This window comes from Chelonia mydas, chromosome 1 (genome assembly GCF_015237465.2).
Source record: "Chelonia mydas isolate rCheMyd1 chromosome 1, rCheMyd1.pri.v2, whole genome shotgun sequence".
Taxonomy (NCBI): Eukaryota; Metazoa; Chordata; order Testudines; family Cheloniidae; genus Chelonia; species Chelonia mydas.
This window is the reverse complement of record NC_057849.1, coordinates 208,727,684-208,751,153: the sequence shown is the minus strand read 5'-3', so window position 1 is coordinate 208,751,153 and position 23,470 is coordinate 208,727,684. Positions and strand designations below refer to the sequence as shown.

General features: G+C 46.8%; 1 protein-coding gene across 1 annotated transcript; it reads left to right on the top strand.

Annotated features, from left to right (window-relative positions):
* Positions 1-310: 310 nt before the first annotated feature.
* Positions 311-12,620, top strand: LOC114021503 (T cell receptor beta chain MC.7.G5). Its single transcript, XM_037893320.2, has 6 exons — positions 311-322; positions 4,235-4,298; positions 8,911-9,243; positions 9,682-9,699; positions 10,500-10,606; positions 12,307-12,620. The coding sequence occupies exons 1-6, from the start codon at positions 311-313 to the stop codon at positions 12,331-12,333; spliced, it is 561 nt and encodes a 186-aa protein (XP_037749248.2). The 3' UTR covers positions 12,334-12,620.
* The last annotated feature ends 10,850 nt before the right edge of the window (positions 12,621-23,470 follow it).

Here is a 23,470-nt window from a genome sequence, read left to right as displayed (position 1 = left end):
ACAGATAAATAACACACTGTCCAGAGACGAGACAGTGACAAATGGACAGTTTGATAATGTCCCCAAATAATAGTTTTTTAATGTAATAAACTTTGAAAAGGCAAACACACACAATTGTTCCCACAGGCTAGTGGCCCCCACTTGTGCAGAAGCATGTAGCTTTGGTGGTGCAGAACATTTGCTGCTGCAGAGATGCTCACATTTCACTAGTGCTGAAAACCCTTCGTTACTGCAGAGACGCACACGTAGCACTCATCCAGCCAGTGCTTAAAATGCTCTGAAAAAAGTGTGTCTCTATCACAATGTGGGAATGGCGGCTTTGGTAAGACTGTTAAGGTGTGCCCCTTAACAACCCAGCTCTATTTATTTATTTATGGAGGGCAAATCTGTGACCCCCTTGCGACACCCGTGTGCACGTGCACACACACACACACACACACACACACACACACACTCTTTAAGCACTGCATTTTGCCAGCATCCCAAATGCCCAGCTGGACCCCCCTGCCCTGATGCTAAGTACTGCTGCTAGCCCCTCTCTCCTCTGCACACCTGCTGAGGCCTCACCAGCTGCTCCCTGCTGAATAGGCTATGTCAGGGTTTCTTGTGTGTGTATCGCTTCCTAGTGCTGGCTGCCTGAGAACAGCTGGTCCAATAGGTAAGAGGGCTGGACTGGCTTGGGGGTGGGGGGTATGCCCCCTACTGGATGATTCTGTTACAGCTTTTTCATGTGTCCACCCCTTCCCTTGGCTGGCTCAGTTCCGTGCAGGTTTTAGACTTAGCTGACATGACATCTTCCTTCCTGGGGTGCACCACAACTGCCCTGTAAATGAGCCTCTGGGGAAGGGCTCACTTCCAAGGGCTATTTTATGTGTGATGTAGGTAAACGGGATGCCATGTGACCTGACCTCATGCCCACTCAGAACGTCTATAGAACGGTGGTGCTTCACAGCATCGATCATCATCTCTGTTGCTTGACCACATTGCTGATCGTCTCAGGAAAAAAGTGAAGGACTGAATGGGCCACGGCGGCTCAGCTCTCTTCATGTTCCCAGATGAGATCTCTTCAGGGTAGGGATTGCAACACACAGGGCGTGAAAGAAACCTGCACTGCCACTGCCTATGGTATGCCACTCCGAGGGTAAACAGAAGCCTGAGACTCCAGGGACGGTCAATCTAGCGCATCTCTCTAGCACTGCGCTCACGCTCTGGGCATAAACACGTACAACACAGCCCGGGTTTTCAGAGAAAATATCAAGGCTTGGGAAAAGCTGTGAACAAAGGTTCCCATCTGGCAGGCGTGCACAGGGCCGCTTGGCTCAGTGCTATCAGGTCCACGGTGGATTTGAACATGGGTTGCCAATCTCACAGGGAATGGGAAAGGCAGAGGGAGAAGGGGGTGCAACAGGAACACACAGAATGCTGTGGGGGTGGAAAATAGCTGTCTCTGAAAACAGCTCACTAACGAAAAAGCTTGCCACTGACTTATTCTAACCATGCAATAAGGCTTCTGCTAAAAATATATGTTATGAAGAGATGGCTACAGTTAGACGTAATCCTTCCTTTATACACACACACACACACTCACTTTCCTCCACAAATGCAGTAACGGAGCAGCTGAGGAAATAGATTGTGGTTTCGGAGAAGCTCTCTGATGGTGATTGGCTGAAGTCCCGGAGGGGTGGAGCCTTGGGTGGGATTGTTTTTGTATGAGATTGTAACGCCGTGGGGACAGGGGGCCCACGGTGATACATTCCCTAGGGGGGCCTTTACAAAAACCTCCCGGTGGGTTTCCCGTTTGAGAGTGTGCCAGGACAGAAATAGCGCAGTCTGTAGCAGGGCAGGCACATGCTCCCTGGGCTGTGCCTCGCGTGTGCAGCAGCGAGGCAGGTGGATTGCATCGGGGGCATACTTAGACCATTCTACCGCGCAGCAGGGACTCTCCACCTGGGCCTGATATGCCTAGACGACTGCCGCACAGCATGGGTTCTGTCTGGGATGTACCGAGAGCATTTGGCTCCACTCCAGCGGGGAGGCAACAGGAAGATCAGCCGCTCTGCCTGCATATTCTACTGGAGAAGTATTTATGTTTGGTAGGACAGCCAGTCCTGGGTTGGAGCTAAAACATATGTGAACCAAACAGATTCAGCTGGGGTATACCTAAAACGCGTGTCAGTGCAAGAGGGAGAGACTTTTGCTGATGTGATAACGTCTTGCAATAAGTGTCCCTTTATTCATGTGAAAACGCTCCCAGAAAAAGACAATCCGAAACATAACAGAGACCTGATAGAAACATGACTTGCTCTGTCAGATGCAAAACACAGAGGCAGTAGCGATGTAAGTGTAAAACTCTGTTGGATCTTTCACTCTCCAGTTCAGCTTCCGGTATCCTTTGGGCTTGGCTGATCATAGTGACAGGCTCAAGGCTTCTCTTTGACCCTCCTCATTATTAACTCAGGGATGGCAGAAGTTAGACTCTCAGCGACTGAACCTCCTGGACTGTCTTTGGGGCTTTGGATTAATTTCTTTAATCTATTAGGAAACCCCATAGTGTTCTATCAGGGTCTTCCTAGGACTTTGGCACTCTGACAGTAGAGGAGATGAAATCAGGAACTCTTTGCTTTAATTCAGGGATAAAAAGATGAAAACATCACACTCTTTGCAAGCACCTGTTTATAGTTATTCCTAGGTCCCATTAAGTAACTACTTCATTGACCATTGTACACCCACTAGTTACAGAGCGAATGGCTGCCTACTCCTTGGAGCACAGGACTGGGAATCTGGAGCTACTAGTAACCAGGAGGTTCTGTTCTTGGCACTGTCACTGACTTGCTTGATAACCTTGGGCACATCAGTTTCCCCATCTGTAAAATGGGGACAATATGTATTGATCTCACAGGGGTAGGTGAGGACTGTTTAGATCAGGGGTTCTCAAACTGGGGGTCGGGACCCCTCAGGAGGTCACGAGGCTATTACATGGGGGGTTGCGAGCTGTCAGTCTCCACCCCAAACCCCGCTTTGTATCCTGCATTTATAATGGTGTTAAATATATAAAAAAGTGTTTTTAATTTATAAGGGGGGTGGTCGCACTCAGAGGCTTGCTATGTTAAAGGGGTCACCAGTACAAAAGTTTGAGAACTACTGGTTTAGATAATGTCTATAAAGCAATTGGAGTGTGAAATATAAATAAAACAATAATAGGATCAGTAAATAATGAACAGTGCTCTAGTGAATGCTGAGTGTTGAACATAAGCAATGTGGACTGTTTTTATGCCAATGATCACTAAACCGGGGCTGAGTGGCCCTCACATCTCTGGGATTTTAGATAGAGTAAACACCTCCTATGTCTGTCCACATCACCTGTAGCATGTCCCTTTCTTCTGCTTATGATGCGGCCCCTTGTCACCGTGACCAACGATAAAGTCTATTTTGGCGCAGGCACAAAACTCACTGTGTTAGGTAAGAAAATCCCATTTTTCTTTATAATCCCTTGAAATCCCAGATCTTCCCCTTTTGGGAATAACCCCCCCATCCACGTCCCCCTTTGGTTATTGAGCTGGTGTTTTCCCGGTGTGCCAATTACCCAGTCTACTTCGGAGAAGGGACTAAACTCACTGTTCTAGGTAAGGACATAAATTTCCTTGTGAGTTGCTGAATGAATGTAATATATGTGGACAATGGGGCTGCCCTGGCAAAGAATTAGGAAGGGTGAGGGGCTGTGAAATATTTGTGTATCCTAAATTTGCATTAATATAACAACCTCTGAAAAATCTCTCTGATCCACAAAGGTGTAAGTATTCCCCTAGAGAGCTAGTTATTCTGGGGCTACAGAACATTAAAAACCAACACATGCATCAGCACACCTAGCCAGAGGGGACTGAGTTACAATCACGTTCTAGATAGCACAAACAATAGTGTGTAGGGGTCAAACCAGAGTTCATTAACTTCAGTAACTCTGGTCTCTTTGGGATTGAACATACACGTATTTTGTCTGGGATGACAAGGTAACAAACAAATATGCATGAAATTTTTAACAGACAAAATAGAACAACAAACAAACGATCCGTTTTATCCCAAGCCATGCTCCCAGATGCCTTGTGCTCTAATTCCCAGTTGCTCTTTTTCCATCCACTGGGACACAGGGCCCCTAACAACAGACCAAATGGGGCAGAGGAGGGGGATAGATTGCAGGGTGGGTTCAGCAGAGTGAGTTTGGAGGTAGGTTTTCCTGCAGCTGTATAATGGTGTGAACTCTGAAAGACAATACTTCGGCGATGGCACCAAACTCACTGTCCTAGGTAAGAGAGAAGCCTGAGTCGTGTGTTGTTTGTGATATTATTGAGGTATTGCCATACGAGACCTGACCAGTGCTTCACCTATTCCTATGTCCCACTTACTGGAACAGGCCTCTGGTCCATCTAGTCCAGTGACCCACAGCTAATACCAGATGCTGCAGAGGCATGTGTGACCCCCACCCCATCCATAAAGTAGCTGCTAGTACCTTCTGGTATCATAGTGGCAGGCTTGACACCAAGCAATGGCCAACACAAGCCTTGGAACCTGTGGATTGATAGCCCTGGTGTTTTTACCCTAGCTGGTGTTATTGCATGTTGTATTCTGAGCCATATGTGTGTCTAATTCGTTTTGGATTCAGCCACGGGACTAGGTCAATCTCCTCACTCTACAGAGCAATTACATAGGGCCAAAAAAGATAAAATGAGATGGTGGGGGGATTGCAGTGACTCACTTCTCGTGTCCTCCCTGGGCTGAGGTGTATTATAACATGAACACTCACTGGGAGTCCTATGACAGGAGAAAGGAAGAAGTGACAGCTCTCTCCAGCCATTTCTGAAGGGAGTAAGGAGGTTGGGGATGGGGGACTCGTCCCCAGTCCATGTGGTTTTTGCAGCTCTCCTGCCTCACTGTGTAACAACCGTGAGCAGTACTTTGGAGACGGGACCAGGCTCACGGTGTTGGGTAAGGAACGGGCTACTGGCTCCTGGGCTGTGGGCCGTGGGGGGGAGGGTAGTTAGGGAGAGCATAGCCTGATGGCATCTCTGGGACGGGTGCGCTCCACAACATTCTTCTTTCACTGACCCCAGTAAAATGTCCGACTGCCTGTCTGTCACTCTATCTTTTTCTTGATTTTCCTCTCTCTGTAATGTTCTTATTCCCTCTCTCTCTCTTTGTCTCTCTGTGTCTCCCACACACAGTTCCTCTCTCTTGTCCCTCTCTTTCACCCTCTCTGGGGGCTGTTTTGAGATAGATAACATAGGAAGGACGTTGTAGAATCATACGCTCCTCTTTGCCTCCTGTCTTTTGCTGTCGAATGCTGGAGATTAGTCTGATTGCAGTCTCCAGTGATACAATCTGGCCATGATTGCTACAAAGTTTCCTGAGTTGGGGAGCAGTGGGGGCTGGGCCAGGCTTTAGCTGTTGTGGGTTTTATTCTGACAGTTTACAGCTGTGTTTTAATACCTCTCCCCTTATCTTCGGAGCTGGCACTGTGCTCACTGTTACAGGTAAGAGGTCATGATTTATCTCCTCACTCCCCTGAAGGACGCTTAAAAGTTTCCCTTATGCTGGTGACATGTAGCATTCACACAAGTGGAAGTGAGGGAAAACTGGCAAGACAATTATTCAAGGCACAATCTCTACCCAATTGGTCTTGCTGTGAAAATAAGGGGAAAAAAAAACAATGATCGTGTACTCACCCATTAAAAAACATTGACTTTGGCAAGTGGGAATATAAAATAGACTATTCCTAGGCTACTGTATCAATAGATTTCTTTCAGATTCTCTCTTTCTATGTGTCTGCCTGTATGTCTCAATCTCTCTGTTTCATTCCTAGTCCACCCATTTCTCTGGCCTTCTATGTTTTCTGTGTGTTTTGCAGTGTTGTTGCAGCTGTGTTGGTCCCAGGATATTAGATTGACAAGAGGGGAGAGTTAATATCTTTTATTGGACCAACTTCTGTTGGTGAGAGAGGTCTGGTTCCAGGCCTGAAGAAGAGCTCTGTGGAGCTTGAAAGCTTGTCTCTCTCACCAACAGAAGTTGTTCCAATAAAAGATATTAGCTCACCTACCTTGTCTTTTTGTGTTTTGTCCTTCTCTAGCTCTGTCTCTTTCTTTGTCTTTCTTTCTCTCTCTCTCTCTCTCCATCCCTCTCTCTTTTTTCTCTGTCTGTCTCTTTGTCTTTGTTTCTCTCTCTGTTTCCATGTCTCCTCCACTCTCTATTCCTTGAGGGCAGGATCTGATAAGCACACTGAGCATTTACATATGCCAGAGAGGCTTTGAAGACAACAGAAAACAGTTTGTAAAACAAAACACTAATTATGATGGTGGGAACAAGAAAAGGGATCATAGCTCCCCCATAGTCACAGCATTGGTTATGGGGAAGGGGAGGCAGCTGCTCAGTTTCCTCCCAGACCCCTACTACTGTGCTCTGCAGCCAGCACACTAAATTTTGCGGAGGGAGCCCATCTCACTGTACTAGGTGAGCACTGACTATCGTGGTTAATATTAATCGCTGAAATAAAGCACCAGGATTTGGAATCCAAATTAAAACTTCCAAGTCAGGTTCCACGTCAGATAAAAACCTCCACTGACTTTCACGCACCCTAGAAATGGTTCCTCTACAGGAGCCAGTCAGACCCAGTGAGCTGCGTGATATGCTGGCTCTCTGAAATGGACATATCCCCATAGGATATGTTTAACCTATCGCCTTTCATTCAGTATGGTGCTTCCAGGGATCTTGGAAAGCATTCATAATGGAACCCATTTCATTAGGGGATAACAGTAATTATAGTTTTCAGAGTGGTAGCCGTGTTAGTCTGTATCAGCAGAAAGAACAAGGAGTACTTGTGGCACCTTAGAGACTAACAAATTTATTTGAGCATAAGCTTTCATGGGCTAAAGCCCAGTTCATCAGATGCATGCAGTGGAAAATACAGTAGGAAGATACATATATATACAGAGAACATGAAAAAATGCAGTGTGCATTTTCATGTTCTCAGTAATTATAGTGGAGCTGCAAAAAGATCAGTGATTTGTTTGATTTTGCTACACAACTCTTCACTGCAAGGGTTCCAACAGGGAGAAACTTAGTACTATAATGGTGGGTGCTTTAGAAATGCTCCCTGCCTAAATTTGTCACTTATACAATATTTTCAAAACAATACACAAATCTTAAGTAAGGGTAAAGTACTGAACGAAAAGTGTGCCTATGCATGCTTGTGCAAATGTATGTGTGTGTCTATGCATGATGAAGTGGTTAAGTCTTCCTCTGATGCCTGACTTGGCCAGCGTTGGAGACCAGACTGCACAGACCATTGATACGGCAACTTCTGTGTCCTAAATAAAATACATAAAATCCCAGCTGACTTCTACTGAAGTCTCTTATCCTATAGACTAAATGTTATTGAGCAAGTAGACCAAGGACAAAGTTGTATGTCCTCATCACTCTTGTCCCCAAATCTACAAGAAGGATATTCTTATTTCAGCAAGGATATAAAGGGGAGGATAAAGCTAATTTAGGGTGAAGAATTTAAAAAAGTAGAGATGGAAATCATATCTAGGTCACATCTTGTCCATCCCCTAGTTCATTCCCCCCACATTTTCACCAATGCAGAATCGTTCCCTTGGGGTTTGTCCAATCCCAGTTTTACATGATTTAAGTAATGAGGCTTCCAGCACTTCTTCCCTGGGGTGGACTATTTCATGCTATTCCAGAACCTTGGTATCAGGTCATGTTTCCTGCCATTCAGGAAACATTTCATTTTGCTCATTTTCATCCCATTGCTCCTAGCTATTCACCTCAGGTGTCCTTGAACAATTTCTCTTGCTCCTTGGGCAACGTGGAATTTCTCATCTTATGGGCTTTCTCATATGGCAGAGAGGTGCCTACAAGGAAGAGGAAAATACTAGATACTGTGGCTTCAAAACTAATGCTAACATTTTAAGGGGAGAATAAGATGATGTGAGCTTATCATCAGTAACTCAGGGCATGTTGCATCTCAGAATGCCACGTTCCCAAAGGGGTGTTCTCTGTCTGTATGCCTCTATCTGTTTCCATGTCTCCACTCTCTATTCCTCAAGGGTTTGCCACAACAGGCCAGCCAAGGCAGGAAAAGATTCTACATCTCTAGCAGGAGTTTGGCACCTTTGTAATAAAACAGCGAAGCTTCTGTAAGGAATGTGATGCCCCTTTAAGGGCCAAGCACACATACAACAGCCAAAACTGAAAGTCAAGATGTAAGGCTGTGCCAGTTAAGGCTAAAGCACTGATCAGGAGTTGATCACTTTGGGGAGGGTCCATCTCTCAGCTCAGCTCCAGGGCTCTTCTTGGAGAGTCTTCCTCCAGCCAGCGGGAGAAGGTTAACCCCTTTCCTGCCAGTGCCTGAATGGGGCCTGTGAACCGATCACACTGTAGTATAATTCTGAGTAATACACTATTGTGTCTTATTACACCTCCCCAAAACACTCTGTAATTGCCAAGAACATATTGCTTCTTGTGTCTTACGATGCAGCACACTGCCCACAAGGAATACACTGCATGTTTTGTCTGATAATACCCATGGATACTTTTCCCTGTCAGGATGGAGGCATGGGTTTGGTAGTATCCCTTTAAATAATTTGGGAATTTGGAGTCCCCTAGTGTGCCTCCCAGTTTTCTGTTGCAGAAGGCACCAGAACTCTGTCTCAGCCATAGTTTGTATGTAGCTAGGCCTGCTATGTTCTGATCTAGTTAGTAAACATGGTGCCTTGGGGTCCAGCTGTGTCTGTGTGGTTTCCTTGCATTGTCAATGTTGTATAGAGGGTAAAGACACAATCAGTACCCTGAGGGGTTGTTGGCGCAAGGCAGGAGAGGGTTTGTGCAGGGCTGTCTGTGCCATATTGCTTTCTGTTCCAGAGGGTGAGCTCACTATCACCTCCCCCGAAGTGGCCATCTTTCCCCCATCAAAGCAGGAGATCAAAGAGAAGGGGAAGGCCACTCTGGTGTGCCTGGCCACAAAGTTCTACCCCGACCACATCAAGCTGGTCTGGCAGGTGAATGATGCTGAGAGGGAAGACGGGGTGAGGACAGATGAGTTTTCCACTTGGCATGAAAAATCAAAATCATACTCCCTGACCAGCCGCCTGAGGATCTCAACCAAAGAGTGGTTCAACTCCAAGAACAGTTTCCGGTGTGCTGTGAAGTTCCACCTGGATGAGATCCAGTATAAAGTGATCAGAGGTGGAGATGGTGAGTAGCAACTGAGCATTACTTTATCGTATGAAATGGAAAACAATCAAAGTGGAAACAAAAGCAAAAGGAGATGAAAGAGAGAGAAAATAATCCTGACAGAAATAGAAAGAGAAAGACAGTGTCATCTGCAAATGTGCAGCTTCATGGACACACATATACGTGTACATGTATGAGTATGTGCCAGGACTATATGTGTATGTTCACAGAGATACATATTTGCATGTGCATAGTCTTTTTATATGTGTATATAGTCAAGTACATTTTCATAGCTCTCTATAGAATTTAGCTAAGAAACACTCCGAAGAGTCTATAATCTAAATAATATAAGTAAGTACCACTAATACCATCAGTATGTAACATCCCAGAAACTCTGAAGCCTGTATTCTGTCAGCTCTGAGGAATGCTGTGACTTACAATCCTTTCTTTGCCTTTCAGGATGTGGCATCACTGAAGGTAGGCATTTCCTCTCACTGCCTCTATCTCTCCAGGAATTTAAACTCCCTTACTAGCAGACACTATGTACAGGGTGTGTCAGGAAGAGTTTAAGGCCACAAGGGACCACCGGATCATCTATTTATGAATATCACAGGCCACCAACACCACCCAACACCCCCACACTAAAGCCAACAACCAAAATTAGACCAAAGTCCTACAGCCCACAGGAGACTAGACTAGTACGTGGAGGAAATGTGTTATGTTTCTCTGCACTAAGAGAGAAGCAAGAACTTCCAGCCTAAAATGTCCGGTATAGTATATGAAGAAAAGATAACTAAAAAGTACAAAAGAAAAACCTGCATGTGAGAGACAGTGCACTGAGATTGCCACCTCCGGGGGCTCCCTTTGTAAATTACACAAAGGGGATCATGGGACCTTCCTCATCCAATCAGATTTGCTCCCTCGGTCTTCCCTCTCCTTCAGTATAATTATGAACAGCAGATATCTTCAGACTGGAAAGTTACCAGCTTAGTCATTACTCATAGAAGGCCCATCTATGAAACTGGTATTTTCCAAATGGCTCCATGAGGCATTAAAAGCATTAAAGAGCCAGTGAATATCAGGAATATAAATACAAATGCCATGCTATTCAGCTTTATTTGGGTGCCCGGTGTAATCAGATATCCAGCCCAGTTTTTCAGTGATGTATAGTAAGACCTTCTATTCCTCGCTGTGGATTTCTTATTCGACTGTTGATACTCTAGATGCAGATTCCCCAGATTATATAATTCCATAAATAATCAGTGTTTGATTTACAGACTCCTACATGCGATCTGGCAACTCTACAAAGCTCACCTACCTGATGCTCTTGTGGAAAGCCATGCTCTATGCCTTGCTGGCGAGTGCTCTGGTGTGGAGAGTCAAGGTAGGCTGGGCATTGGTTTTTGTTTGGGTTCGCAAAATCAGAGGTTCAAGGATGCAACAGGGACATCGGATGCAGAGAACGCTAGCAATGGGCAAAGACCTACAATCTTGTCCTTCCTTCTCCCAGCCATTGCAAGGTTGTTTTCCATATATTCTGCAGGGCTTTGTCCAGTCTAGTATAATGTCCCAAACAATGAGGTTTCCACCACTTCCCTTTCACAGTCTAATAGAAACCCGCTGTTAGGAAAGGTTTCCTGATACCCAACACAAATATTCCTTTTCAGGGCACTTGTTAACACATGAGGAAAGCTCAAAAGAATTAACTATAGCTTCTCCAGAGTATGACTAAGGTGGCTATGTTAACATTCTACGTGTATTGGAAAGAGTGCACCTGGAGAGGAATAGCTAAGTGGTTTCTGAGGAGATCCTGGGGTTAATGGGATGAATTTGAATACAGGGGGGAGTTTTGACTGTTGAATGATGTTCGGTTGAATGATCTCTCTGAGGGGTGTGATGGAAGCGCCATTACATGACTCATTTAAACCTCAGGTTGGACAAAGCACTAGAACATAGACCTTATGGACCGATCCAGGGAGTTATAGACAGATGGGCACAATGTATTGAGTCATTGTTCTGGATTTGTACAGTGCCTAGCACAGTGGGTTCCTGGTCAATGACTGGGGCTCTTAGGCACAATGGCAATACAAACAATAAAAAATAATAATACACTTGTGTGATGGCACTGGACTTTTTCACAGCATTTTGGACGACTTTTGTATGTGGCTCAGTTTCCCGTATGTGGGGCATGTTTAAATAGGTGGGAGGAAAAGTGTAGTTACTTGTTGCAGAGACCCAGAGATATAGGTGTAACTGATGCCTAGCTGCCTGGGTCCCCTGTCCCCATGCCCATGGATTATCCCAGAAAACACTGGCCACTCCAGTCACTCGGACATTTGGTACCTTGCAACAAACGACCATGGATCAGCCACCCTCCTTAGGAAGCCAGCTGGGTGTGACCAACTGGAGAACAAAGGACTGGGGAGGGACCAGGGGGGTTGTATTGTGTGGGCTGCTGGAGTCAGAGGGAAGCTTCTGGAGTGGGACTAAAGAGGGGTCAGAGGGCTCTGGGTTCTAGACTGACCCAGATGGACTTTGCTGTAAATTTCCATTCACCGTGCTAACTAAGGACTTTCTATGCTGGCTGAGAGTCACAGCAGAGTTGGGAAGTTGGGGGTGCATTGCTCCCTTTGGGTGTGTAAGTCTCCCCCATGTGTCCAACTCAGGTGGACTCACTGAAGGGAGCTCACGGCATGAAGCAGGGGTGCTGAAGGCTCTGAGGTTGGGTCCCAGGAGGCGATAAAGCCGAGTGGCTTACCCCAGTGAGAGTGTGTGACCCTAAGGGGGCTGACACACTGAAGGGATCCTCCCAGGGACTGTTCCAGAGCTGTTTGAGAGTACCAGACCTGTGGATCCATGACAACTTGTGAAAAGTTGGGTATAAAACTCTACCAAATCAGAATGGCAGTGACACCAGATGTAAGGCAGTGGAGACTCTACTGACAAAAAACAGGGGAAGTGCACTGGGCCAGATGATGCACTGACTGTTTTGCATTGCTCTGTGATGCACAGCACCTTGTGAATCTGGACCATTGTTTCTATAGGGTAGTCACTTTTGTTTGTGTTTTTCTTTCTTCTGTTTAGGCTGGTGACAAGCTGAGCAGAGAATAAATTGGGACTCGTCTCCAGCACCTCAGGAGGAACACAGCAAAATTTATCTACTGCCCCGAATCCTCCAGGGAGAAGGATTTTGCTTCTGCCTGCACCCTGCCTATATTCCATTCCTTGGAGGGGTTTGATGGGTCGAGTAGTTCCTCTCTATCCATCTCTCTCAGTAGTCACTGATGGCTCCCCCTACCCCCAGAGCTTTAAAAGCTAGATAGCTACTCATGGTGAGAGACTGAGGTGGCTGCCCTCTGAAGCCGTAATAAAGTCTTGGTTTCTTTTCATTTGAAAAACCTGAGTTTGTGTCTTTTCTCTGATAGCTACAGGGCTGGAGTCCACACACTGCAGCATGGAATGACACACATCATCATGCAGAGCCCATGTTAATCTGCATTCATTGACCGGGATTAGAAAAGTATCTCATCTGCAGTTAGGAAAATACAGGGGTCTTCGAGTTCTCATGCATCAGGGTATACACTGAAGTTCCACCCACAGTCCGTGCTGACCTCCTTCCTGGAATAAAGTGGTATAATATTGTCAAGGTCCTTCTTTTTCAGCTTTGGTTTTGTTTTTTAATTTCCTGGGAATGTATTGGTGTTTATTCAAAAATTTAAAAAAACATGAGAAAATCAGTAAAAACCAAAAATGAAGGGCAGTGGGTGAGTAGGGGAAGAGTGCTCAATACTCAAATGGAGGGGAGGGGAGGGGTGCCTGGTACTCACAGGGTGCAGTGGGCAGGGTGTGCTGGAGGGTACTTACCCTGAGGAAGCCTTCCACTCCTTGTAGCAGTCAGGTGGTCTCAGCTTCTGGGACCCAGCTCCCTGCCCCTCTCACTCTCCTACTGTGGAGAGGAAGCAGTTGGGGCTGCGCAGAAGTGCCAGGATCAGGAGGGGATCAGGAGGCTGCACCCCCATAAGTACGGATCCCTCTGCTGGATAGAGCCCCCTGCCGACCCCAACCCTTCAGCACAGCCCCGTCCGGTTGCCCTGCACAGGCTCTGTCCAGCAGGGGAAGTGGATGGGGCTCTGTGCCCTGGGCCATGCTGAAGGGCTAGTGTCACGAGAGGAGCGTCTCCAAAGCAATGTCAGGTGCGAAAAAGCCAAAATCTGAGTGAAAATCAGTAAAATCAAAATACTGGCTTTTTGAACACCTGGGAATTTTTCAACAAAAATCAATAAATAGCAAAAATGAAGGGCCTTGAATACTGTATCATTAGGTGCCTTATTATTTATATCTAAGATTAGACTGTTAGCTCTCCTGGGCATGGATTATATCTTTCTATTTGGCAAGGTGCCTTACATAGTTTGGACAAAGTAAAAAATAATAATAATGAGATGTATTGCAGTTTCCTTTGAAGCTTTCAGCATTTATCCTATCAGAGACAGGATACCAGACGAGAAGGTCATTGTATGCCTAGATGGCATTTTCCCAGGGCTTTGCAGTTGGGGAAGCTATACAAAGACCAAGACCCTCAAAGGTCTTTAGGCACCTACTTTCACTTACCTATTGAAAAACTATGGAAAATGTCCTATTTGAAGACTGTGCTTTTTTTTTCTTCTCTTCTGCTTTGTTCTATATGAGCAAAGGAATGGATGACCTCAGGTGGATCAGTGTAGGAACATCTTGGGCCCAGTTCTCCCTTGCACCAGATATGAGCTGAGCATAGGGAACAAGGGGAAGGGGGAAAAGATGGCTTTACACCACTTCTGTGCCTTTTGTATTTTAGGCCAGGCCCAGCCATGGATGGCATAAGGGCAGGCACAGAAACTAGCCTGTGGATGCCAGGACCAAGGGGTGAAAGTAGATCAGAGAGCTGGATCAGTAAAAAGAGACAAGCTGGGAGACAGCTGAAGCAGGTACAGTAACTCCTCACTTAAAGTCATCCCGATTAACGTTGTTTCATTGTTACGTTGCTGATCAATTAGGGAACATGCTCATTTAAAGTTGGTCAGTGCTCCCTTATAACGTTGTTGGGCAGCCGCCTGCTTTGTCCACGGCTTGCAGAAAAAGCAGCCCGTTGGAGGGGGGCTTGGAACCAGGGTGGATCGGCAGCCCCACTATCAGCTTTCCTAAGCTCCCTGTGCGGCAGTCGCCCAGCAGGCTATCAATTGCCCGGCAGTCCAGCTGTCCCTCCCCCCACTGCCATGTGCTGCTCCTGCCCTCTGCCTTGGAGCTGCTCCAGGGAGCCTCCTGCTTGCTGTGCAAGGGTGGGGGGGGGAAGGAGTGCTAATGTCAGGGTATCCCTCTCCCCCTGCTCCTGCCCCCCGCTCCTTTACCCCATACACAGAGCAGGTGGGGGGACACGACATGGCTCAGGAACCTGGCAGCAGCTGCTGTCTCAACTTGCTGATCTACTTAAACAGGCACAGTACACAGTGAGGCCAGCACGCACGTCTCTCTTACACATCGTGTGGTGTGTGTCTTTGTCTCTCTCTGCCATGCTGTCTCCCCTCCCTCCATTCGTGCTGCCTTGTAGAGTGTGGGGCTACATTAACAACAATGTGTTAACCCTTGAGGGCTCAGCCGAGTGCTAGTTCATCATTTAGCAGTAAGGCATTCCCTGGGAAATATTCCACCCTCTTCCACCCTCTGGCTCCACCACCTCAACCAAGCTTCACAATCATCATTGCTGTGTACAGTATTAAATTGTTTAAAACTTATACTATATAAAATATAGTTTTTTGTCTGGTGAAAAAAATTTCCCTGGAACCTAACCCCCTCTATTTACATTAATTCTTATGGGGAAATTGGATTTGCTTAACATTGTTTCGCTTAAAGTAGCATTTTTCAGAATCATAACTACAACATTAAGCGAGGAGTTACTGTAGTTTAGTCTCCATTCTGTGCTCCAGTAAGACCCACACAAGATGCCTGACTTCCAGCTGTCTAGACAGCGCAAGCCAACCAAAGGACTCAGAAGCAAATTTCCAGCTACTGAGTCAGCCAAGATCTGAACTTCCTGCAAAAAGGTGACACCTCACCCAAGCATCCTTCAAGACCACTAAGGGCAGATAGACAGACAGACAGACAGTGCTCTCCTTGTTCTATTGTGACTGGACATCCCTTGTGCAATTATTTGATGTAATCTCTCCAGGATACATCACTGGGCCAGGGGGACTATGTACAGGCTAACTACTTAACAGCCACTGTCTAGTAACCCTGCTTACATGTGTGGTTTTGTCATCGTCCACCAAGTGGCTCATGAACATGTTTGGCTACATTCAGTGTTTCGGATTGTTACTATGGGGTAAGTCTCTGCTTTGTCCAGCTGGGACAGGGTACTCTGCCTCCAACGCTAGCAAGCGGGGATGGGACCCTGTACTAGGAAGCCCATGGCTATTCCTCAAAACCTCATGGTGTGTACAAGCCAAGAGGTGGAGAGGAAGGGCAACTAACCAAGGAGGGAGTGAGGATGGAAATGCACCGGTACCATGGCCTGCGGGTGCCACAGAAACACACATGAAACTTGGAGTGGTACTGTCTGGTGTGCGAATGTGCCATGGGACACAGAAGTACGTGGGCCAATGCAACTGCACAGGTTACATAGCCCTAAAGTTGCCACAGCATGGGACCTCCAATTATTAGAAATAATTAGTATCTTCACTTTACCACTCAGCTCTAGCCACACTGTTTTACCCAGCAATATGGTGGGACACTGGGGTCAGTGTTGACTTACATGGGAGAAAGTCACCTCCTGAGTCACCCACACATTTTCTTGCAGCTCTGCACCTCTTAGCACCATGCAGGGACCTTTGGGTCAATGCTGACTTACAGGAGAAAAGGCCCCTTACTGAGTCACCCAAACCACTCCCTGTACCAATTGCTTTTTCCTTGAAAGTCTTCTGCCTAAGTACTGACCCTTCCTAGCATGAGAAACCTGACACAATCTTAGCCCAAGTCAGTTAGCCTGAAGACGGGGGAAGGGAGCCAAGAAGATGTGTGGTGGGGAGCAGCAGAGAGCTGGGAGGATGTGGTGAAGGTAGAGAGCATAGCAGATGTGGGGAGGAGCTGTTCATATTGTGTCAGTGCAGAATTGAAAAGGCAGCAGAAGTTTCAATAACAAGGCCCTGGGGGTTTGGTCTCTGAATGTGGTTAAACGCTCAGAGTCACAAGTGATTGGTGAGTCACCATTTCATTCCACCTGTCAGCCAATGTAGGTCTTATTCTCAAAACCACATGCAACACTGAGATGACAATGATACAAAGCATTTCCAAGAGGTCACAGCGCAGGTGGTACTGTTCTGTGGGCCACGCTTCCGAGCATTGTTCTGTCTGTGGTTTACAGATAATAAACAGGGTGTCGACCCAGCATCGCTCTCACCCGGGTCATGCAAAACCCTGCAATCTATATACCAGGCATGCATCACAAACCCCACCCCCTACAGGTGCTATTATTTGGCCTCCTTGCTGCCATTCTCAGCAGAGAAGCCGTGGAGTAAATGGGTCATGGAGACTGAACACCGCTTTCACTCATGGAGGTGGTCACTGCAAGTCAGGGATGGGACATGCTGACAGAGCAGTGTGTGAAGAAGCCTGCACCAACCACTGCCCATGCTGTCCCTGTTGGGTGGACTTCAGGATCCAAAGAATGTCAGTCCAGCATCTTTTCCCAGCACCAAATTCACTGTAGCCTTAAAACCAATCAGTGGACTCACTAAACCACTTCAATCGTCATCTGTGATTAGAAAGAAAGAGGTGATGTTTTGATCTTAGTTAACTAGGGAATAAACTCACAGTTCTGCTACGCCTGGCACTGCTCTGAACTGGGGTGAGGGGTCATAAAAAGTCCTAGAAATTGGGGTAACTGACCCTTCTGAGAAAGGCTGGAAGGAAATGAAAAGGGAAGCAGGATCTGGAAGAACTGGCTAAGAAAACCAAAGATATTATAACCCTTGTAGAGAGAAGTTTCAAGGTAACGGATTATGGCTGCCACTGAGGAAAGTTCAAAAGGTAAGGACCAAATACATGCCCCCAACTCACACCCCAAAAGAGTAGAGAAGCATCAAGAGGCCCAGTTCATTCCTATGCTGTACCACCTTAATACTGTACCAGCATAAATGAACTGCCACACTGATGGATCTGGCCCCACACAGAATTACCCTGTGTATGCATTGGGCACAAGTTAGCACAACCCTTGGGATACTGAAGCAGGGCTTGCCTAGTCTAGAATATGTAAGGTCCAGGGGCGTCCTTTGATTCCCTTCCCAAAACCAAACTCAGTCTGATGCAAGGATGAACTGGGCCAAAGATGTCCATTTTTGTTGGTTTAGGGAACCTGTGTGCAGACTCACTGTGCCAGCAGATGGCAGCAAAGAGTATAAGACAGTGCACATAGGAAACCCTATTTGCAAAGCCTTTATTTGCACAGTTGAGATGATGTGACTCAGAAACAATGTCAAGATGAGATCAGGACTTTTTTGGAGTTCTGATTAAATAAGTGCCATTCCTGTTATGACCCAATCAAACCACCAATGCCCCTCAATCCTGCCCTGCAGCCCTCCTGCTATTCCAGTCCTGGGCTCCCCACACAGCTCTGCTGATTCCCTCAACCGTGATTTTTTTTTGCTGTTCCTGTACCAGGCTTCTCCAGGGTAGAATTCGATAATCATAATGAACAGGTGTGGGGTTTTTTTTGTTTTCACCTATGGCTGGGATTCACTGATGTAATTTCACTCTGAGGGACATTGTCCACCTAGTCCTGTGGAGGGGAAAGATGCCTAGCTCTCATTAGACAATTGTATACTAATGTCTTCTTTTTATATTGTTCATCTCCACCTTGGCTTTTGTATCCCTCCCCTCATGCAGGAGAAGAGCTATGACCCGGTACAAGATGGGTGAGCATTTTCCAGATCACCCCGATGTCACTTCCTGCCTCTACTCTACAAATAGCACATTTCTCTGGTGATTCAAGTTAAGTACCGTATGCAAAGAGAAGTATGTCTCAGCTCTACGCACTTCTTCTGTGGCTCCTCATCGCTCCTTGTAAGTGTTTATAGAGCCTTATTCAAAGAGAGAACAAAGAAAGGAGAGCAAGAGAGAGGGGAGGTGGAAGAAATTAAGGGACAGTACTAGATAGATAGATAGATAGATAGTTAGATCAAGCAAACACGCAAGAAAGCAACGACAGACGGAGAGAATAAGAGAGCCAGCAGGCAGGCAGACACAGGACATTCGGGACATGGGTCTCCCAATAAAAAATATTCTCTTGTGTCTTTAATCTCTCCCCTGCCTTTGTTCTTATGCTGACTGATTGCAGAGGGTAGTATGGACACTTTGTACAGATCCCTAACCCTTTGTTCTTACTATCTCTCCATCTGTTCTCTGTGAAGAGAGGGAGCAGGTGGTCCTGTCCCAGGTACCCAGGTGGGAGACACAGAAGACTGAGACCATGGCCAAACTGCACTGCTACCAGAACAACACAGATCATGGCTGGATGTACTGGTACTGACAGCCAGCAGCACATTGAGGGCTGGAGCTCATAGGAGTGCTAATTAAAGAGACCCCAGAACCCACTTTTGAGGAGCACTTCAGGGACAACTGATTCAGTATGGGACGTGACAATGACAGACACTGCACACTGCAGATAGTTCTGCTGAAGCCCAGGGACTCTGCCCTGTATTTTTGTGCCGCCAGTCACACACTGTTGCAAAACCCTGAAGCTGCCAGACAAAAACTGGACTTGGGACTCACAGATATACTACCTTGGGTGGCTGTGATCTGTTCAGAACTCATACACTAAGCAGGATTAGCCCTGATCAGCATATGAATGGGAACCTTCCAAGCAAAACCAAGGCTAAGCAGGGAGTGGGGTCAGTGACTTCTTCCCCTTTAGTCAGTACAGCTCCCAATGCCCCAGTGTGATGCTAAGGGGTGCTCTGCTGCTGGAGATGCCATTATTTGGAAGCAATATAAGAATCATAGAATCATAGAATCATAGAATATCAGGGTTGGAAGGGACCCCAGAAGGTCATCTAGTCCAACCCCCTGCTCAAAGCAGGACCAAGTCCCAGTTAAATCATCCCAGCCAGGGCTTTGTCAAGCCTGACCTTAAAAACCTCTAAGGAAGGAGATTCTACCACCTCCCTAGGTAACGCATTCCAGTGTTTCACCACCCTCTTAGTGAAAAAGTTTTTCCTAATATCCAATCTAAACCTCCCCCATTGCAACTTGAGACCATTACTCCTCGTTCTGTCATCTGCTACCATTGAGAACAGTCTAGAGCCATCCTCTTTGGAACCCCTTTTCAGGTAGTTGAAAGCAGCTATCAAATCCCCCCTCGTTCTTCTCTTCTGCAGACTAAACAATCCCAGCTCCCTCAGCCTCTCCTCATAAGTCATGTGCTCTAGACCCCTAATCATTTTTGTTGCCCTTCGCTGGACTCTTTCCAATTTATCCACATCCTTCTTGTAGTGTGGGGCCCAAAACTGGACACAGTACTCCAGATGAGGCCTCACCAGTGTCGAATAGAGGGGAACGATCACGTCCCTCGATCTGCTCGCTATGCCCCTACTTATACATCCCAAAATGCCATTGGCCTTCTTGGCAACAAGGGCACACTGCTGACTCATATCCAGCTTCTCGTCTACTGTCACCCCTAGGTCCTTTTCCGCAGAACTGCTGCCTAGCCATTCGGTCCCTAGTCTGTAGCGGTGCATTGGATTCTTCCATCCTAAGTGCAGGACCCTGCACTTATCCTTATTGAACCTCATCAGATTTCTTTTGGCCCAATCCTCCAATTTGTCTAGGTCCTTCTGTATCCTATCCCTCCCCTCCAGCGTATCTACCACTCCTCCCAGTTTAGTATCATCCGCAAATTTGCTGAGAGAGCAATCCACACCATCCTCCAGATCATTTATGAAGATATTGAACAAAACCGGCCCCAGGACCGACCCCTGGGGCACTCCACTTGACACCGGCTGCCAACTAGACATGGAGCCATTGATCACTACCCGTTGAGCCCGACAATCTAGCCAGCTTTCTACCCACCTTATAGTGCATTCATCCAGCCCATACTTCCTTAACTTGCTGACAAGAATGCTGTGGGAGACCGTGTCAAAAGCTTTGCTAAAGTCGAGAAACAATACATCCACTGCTTTCCCTTCATCCACAGAACCAGTAATCTCATCATAAAAGGCGATTAGATTAGTCAGGCATGACCTTCCCTTGGTGAATCCATGCTGACTGTTCCTGATCACTTTCCTCTCCTCTAAGTGCTTCAGGATTGATTCTTTGAGGACCTGCTCCATGATTTTTCCAGGGACTGAGGTGAGGCTGACTGGCCTGTAGTTCCCAGGATCCTCCTTCTTCCCTTTTTTAAAGATGGGCACTACATTAGCCTTTTTCCAGTCATCCGGGACTTCCCCCGTTCGCCATGAGTTTTCAAAGATAATGGCCAAAAGAGAGCTAAAGCCCAGGGCCAGTCATGATGCTTAAAGGTCCCAAAGCAATTTTTGCAAGAGTTAAGGTTTTATGGTTACCTGTTTCCTGGAAAAATTCCAGCAGGTGCACTATATTCCTCTGACTCAGATTTCCCTTGTAGCATCAGGGGATATGGCATTAACTCCTCTCTCTCTGTGCTAATGTTGTGCAGTGTCCTTCCAAGTGAATGGCCCCTGTGTATTGTCTGTAAAGCACTTTGTGAATCTCTGGGTTCAAAGACACTATAGGAATGCTGGTCTCTCAGTCATGTGGGCCCAGATCCTCAAAGGTATTTAGATTTGAGGAGCTAGGCCATGGTGCTTATACAAGTGGATGGCGGAACCACATGAGTAAGAGAGACAGGCTTCTTGGGATGAAATGAGCAGGGGTAGGAAACCATGTTCTGCATACACACACACACACACACACACAGTTGTTAAACCTCTACATCGGCTCAGTGGGTGGCTTTTTATTTCTTCTGACCTGGCTCTCCCCATTCCTGACTTATTCCATTAAACTAAGTGCTGAGAGTCTGATTTCATGCTCAGAGAATAACAAAGCCATAGTGTCTTCCCAGTATTCTCACCTGATCTCATGGATTCTGTATGAATAATCTCCTGGTCTGCTGGGATTGAGTGTGGTCAGTCCATGGGCTTCTGGGTGGGAATGCATGCATCTGTAGCCGTGCTGAATTTCTAGAGCTAATAAAAACCCAGGAAACATTTTTATTCAAAGGTTTCTCAGATAAAATTCCCGATGAACATTTTCTGACCAGCTCAGTTAATTTCTCTGTGGGGGCGAGTCTGACTAGGTATGTGCATGTTTGTTTGTGACTCTACATCTGCATCTATACATATGATTCTATGGGGAGAGGGAGAGGCCATTCATGTGACTCTCCATACCTGCTTCTGAGTGTGTGTGACAGCACATATCCTTCTGCAGTGTATTTGTGCCTTTGCTATTCTCTGCATGTTCTTGGGTGTGTGTCGGCACATTCCTCTGTGTGTATATGTGTGCCTGTACCTGTGTAACCGCTCGGTATGATGTGTCATTTGTGTCATGTGTTTGTGCTTGTATTCATGTCTCTTTGTGTATTTGAGAGATCAGGTGGGTGAGGTGATCCAACGTCTTTGGGTGAGAGAGACAAGTTTTCCAGCTACACAGAGCTGTTCTTCGGGGCTGGGAAAGTTACTTAAAGTGTCATAGCTATATATAATATCCTGGGACCGACATGACTGCAACAACACTGCCTACAATCTATGTGTATCTGTGCAGCTGTCTGTACACGTGTGTCTAGGCTGGGTACCTCTGTGTGGTTTCCCGCCTCTCACGGCTCCCCTCTCCCTCTCGTAAGCTATAAATACCAGTTTGGCTTAGTGAGGGGTAGTGGGGAGGGAGCATAGCAAGTTCCTGCTTAGAGAAACCCAGGAACCCCTCTATCCGGCCAGGTGTCTGTTTGGTATGATCACCCCCAGCAACATCATCCGTTTTCCCTTGTTTATTCAGTATAAGCACAGACCCTGCCATTTCCCCAGGCCCTGCCTCTGCTGGGTGACTCTGGGGCGGGGCTGAGGGAGGAGATGTTTTTGTATGAGGTTGAACGATTGTGGGGACAGCAGGGCCACGGTGATACATTCCCTAGGGAGGCCTTTACAAAAACCTCCCTCATGTAGTGGATAGGATGCAAGGCCCCCTGGCGTATGTGCACTTCTTGACACCCACGGCTCCACTAGGAGCTGCCTGCACATTTTCAAGGTTTTGTTCATCCTAACCCTGATGTGTTCCTGGGCCACAAAGGATGACTCCTAACCAAGACCACACAGCAGACCCCGGTGGGAGGAGATTCCCTTTGGCTCACCCAATAGTTTTTCTATCTATGGGACCCCCCAGGATAGGACAGTCTGCACCAGATGGGCATCCTCTGTGGAGGAATAAAATGCGGGTGGTTGCCTTTGAAAATCAAGACACATGGCAACCACGTTCCTCCACATGCCACTTTTCTGCACCTTCCATCAGTGTCTCAAGGTATCTTTCCCAGAGGGGCCAGTGTCGCTGGAATCCCACCCCAAGGTGGCTAAGGAAACCTGTGGTTGATTTCGCCAGGCCTACCAACACTGTGTTCTGGCAGCACCGTGTACTTTGGAGAGGGGACCAGACTCACTGTCTTAGGTAAGTGACTTCTAGGAATTAGGGATCTAAAAAAGCCTATCACCTCCCATCTTCTCCATCCTCCCAGCCCCAACTCTCCCAGGTGAGAGTATACCCTACAGGAGATTCTCCAGGATTCTGTCCAGACCAGTTTTCAATGTCTCACATGAGGGGCTTCCACCACTTCCCTTTGGGAGACCATCCCACAGCCCAATCCATCTTATCATTAGACAATATTTCCTAACACAGCCAGCCATACTTTGGCCAGGGGGCCAGGCTGACAGTGTTTGGTAACTTTCCTTTGGGCCATTCTGTCTATTATCCCAAACAGGGTCTGTTTCCTCTCCTCCCGGGGTATTACAAGATGATTATCACAGTTCCCCCTCCCCACCTGTGCTCTGGGGAGCGGTGTATTTTGAGATGGTCTCTGTAGCGCTGTGATTCATCTCCAGCACAGTTTGGTTCCGGGACACGAGTGACTGTATTAGGTAAGGAAAAGAAGCTCAGGCATTAAATAATTGGTGACAATGAAATACCTTTTTCAAGAGTAAATGAAAAAGTCCTGTGTGCAAATTTG

What these genes read in the sequence shown, in the direction of transcription:
- LOC114021503 (XM_037893320.2), top strand. An exon ending in CACCAAACTCACTGTCCTAG is followed by an intron (nt 4,299 to 8,910) that starts GTAAGAGAGAAG and finishes TTTCTGTTCCAG; the next exon opens with AGGGTGAGCTCACTATCACC. An exon ending in CTCTGGTGTGGAGAGTCAAG is followed by an intron (nt 10,607 to 12,306) that starts GTAGGCTGGGCA and finishes TCTTCTGTTTAG; the next exon opens with GCTGGTGACAAGCTGAGCAG.